The 1,126-nt window shown below is 48.9% G+C and overlaps 2 protein-coding genes across 2 annotated transcripts; both read left to right on the forward strand.

Moving 5' to 3' along the window:
* Nucleotides 1-502: 502 nt before the first annotated feature.
* On the forward strand, nucleotides 503-769 carry LOTGIDRAFT_129375 (hypothetical protein; the record flags this gene model as incomplete). The annotated part of the gene is made up of 1 exon (XM_009064689.1): nucleotides 503-769. A coding segment is annotated over one exon (267 nt), but the record flags the coding sequence as incomplete, so codon positions are not given.
* On the forward strand, nucleotides 765-1,001 carry LOTGIDRAFT_76955 (hypothetical protein; the record flags this gene model as incomplete). The annotated part of the gene is made up of 1 exon (XM_009064605.1): nucleotides 765-1,001. A coding segment is annotated over one exon (237 nt), but the record flags the coding sequence as incomplete, so codon positions are not given.
* Nucleotides 1,002-1,126: the final 125 nt, after the last annotated feature.

Consider the following 1,126-nt stretch of genomic DNA (forward strand, 5'->3'; position numbering starts at 1 on the left):
GGTCACCCATCCAAGTACTAACCGAGCCCGACGTTGCTTAACTTCAGTGATCGGACGAGAACTGGTGCTTTCAACGTGGTATGGCCGTAGACATTATATAGGAATTTTTCTGGTGGGTCTTTCTCTCAAATCAAGGGGAAATACCAGCAAAAAGGAGTCTACAGCACTCGGTGTTCCCAGGCGGTCACCCATCCAAGTACTAACCGAGCCTGACGTTGCTTAACTTCAGTGATCGGACGAGAACTGGTGCTTTCAACGTGGTATGGCCGTAGACATTATATAGGAATTTTTCTGGCGGGTCTTTCTCGCCAATCAAGGGGAAATACCAGCAAAAAGGAGTCTACAGCACTCGGTGTTCCCAGGCGGTCACCCATCCAAGTACTAACCGAGCCCGACGTTGCTTAACTTCAGTGATCGGACGAGAACTGGTGCTTTCAACGTGGTATGGCTGTAGACATTATATAGGAATTTTTCTGGCGGGTCTTTCTCGCAAATCAAGGGGAAATACCAGCAAAAAGGAGTCTACAGCACTCGGTGTTCCCAGGCGGTCACCCATTCAAGTACTAACCGAGCCCGACGTTGCTTAACTTCAGTGATCGGACGAGAACTGGTGCTTTCAACGTGGTATGGCCGTAGACATTATATAGGAATTTTTCTGGCGGGTTTTTCTCGAAAATCAAGGGGAAATACCAGCAAAAAGGAGTCTACAGCACTCGGTGTTCCCAGGCGGTCACCCATCCAAGTACTAACTGAGCCCGACGTTGCTTAACTTCAGTGATCGGACGAGAACTGGTGCTTTCAACGTGGTATGGCCGTTGACATTATATAGGAATTTTTCTGGCGGGTTGTTCTCGAAAATCAAGGGGAAATACCAGCAAAAAGGAGTCTACAGCACTCGGTGTTCCCAGGCGGTCACCCATCCAAGTACTAACCGAGCCCGACGTTGCTTAACTTCAGTGATCGGACGAGAATTGGTGCTTTCAACGTGGTATGGCCGTAGACATTATATAGGAATTTTTCTGGCGGGTCTTTCTCGCAAATCAAGGGGAAATACCAGCAAAAAGGAGTCTACAGCACTCGGTGTTCCCAGGCGGTCACCCATCCAAGTACTAACCGAGCCCGACGT

This window comes from Lottia gigantea (assembly GCF_000327385.1).
Source record: "Lottia gigantea unplaced genomic scaffold LOTGIsca_64, whole genome shotgun sequence".
Classification (NCBI taxonomy): Eukaryota; Metazoa; Mollusca; class Gastropoda; family Lottiidae; genus Lottia; species Lottia gigantea.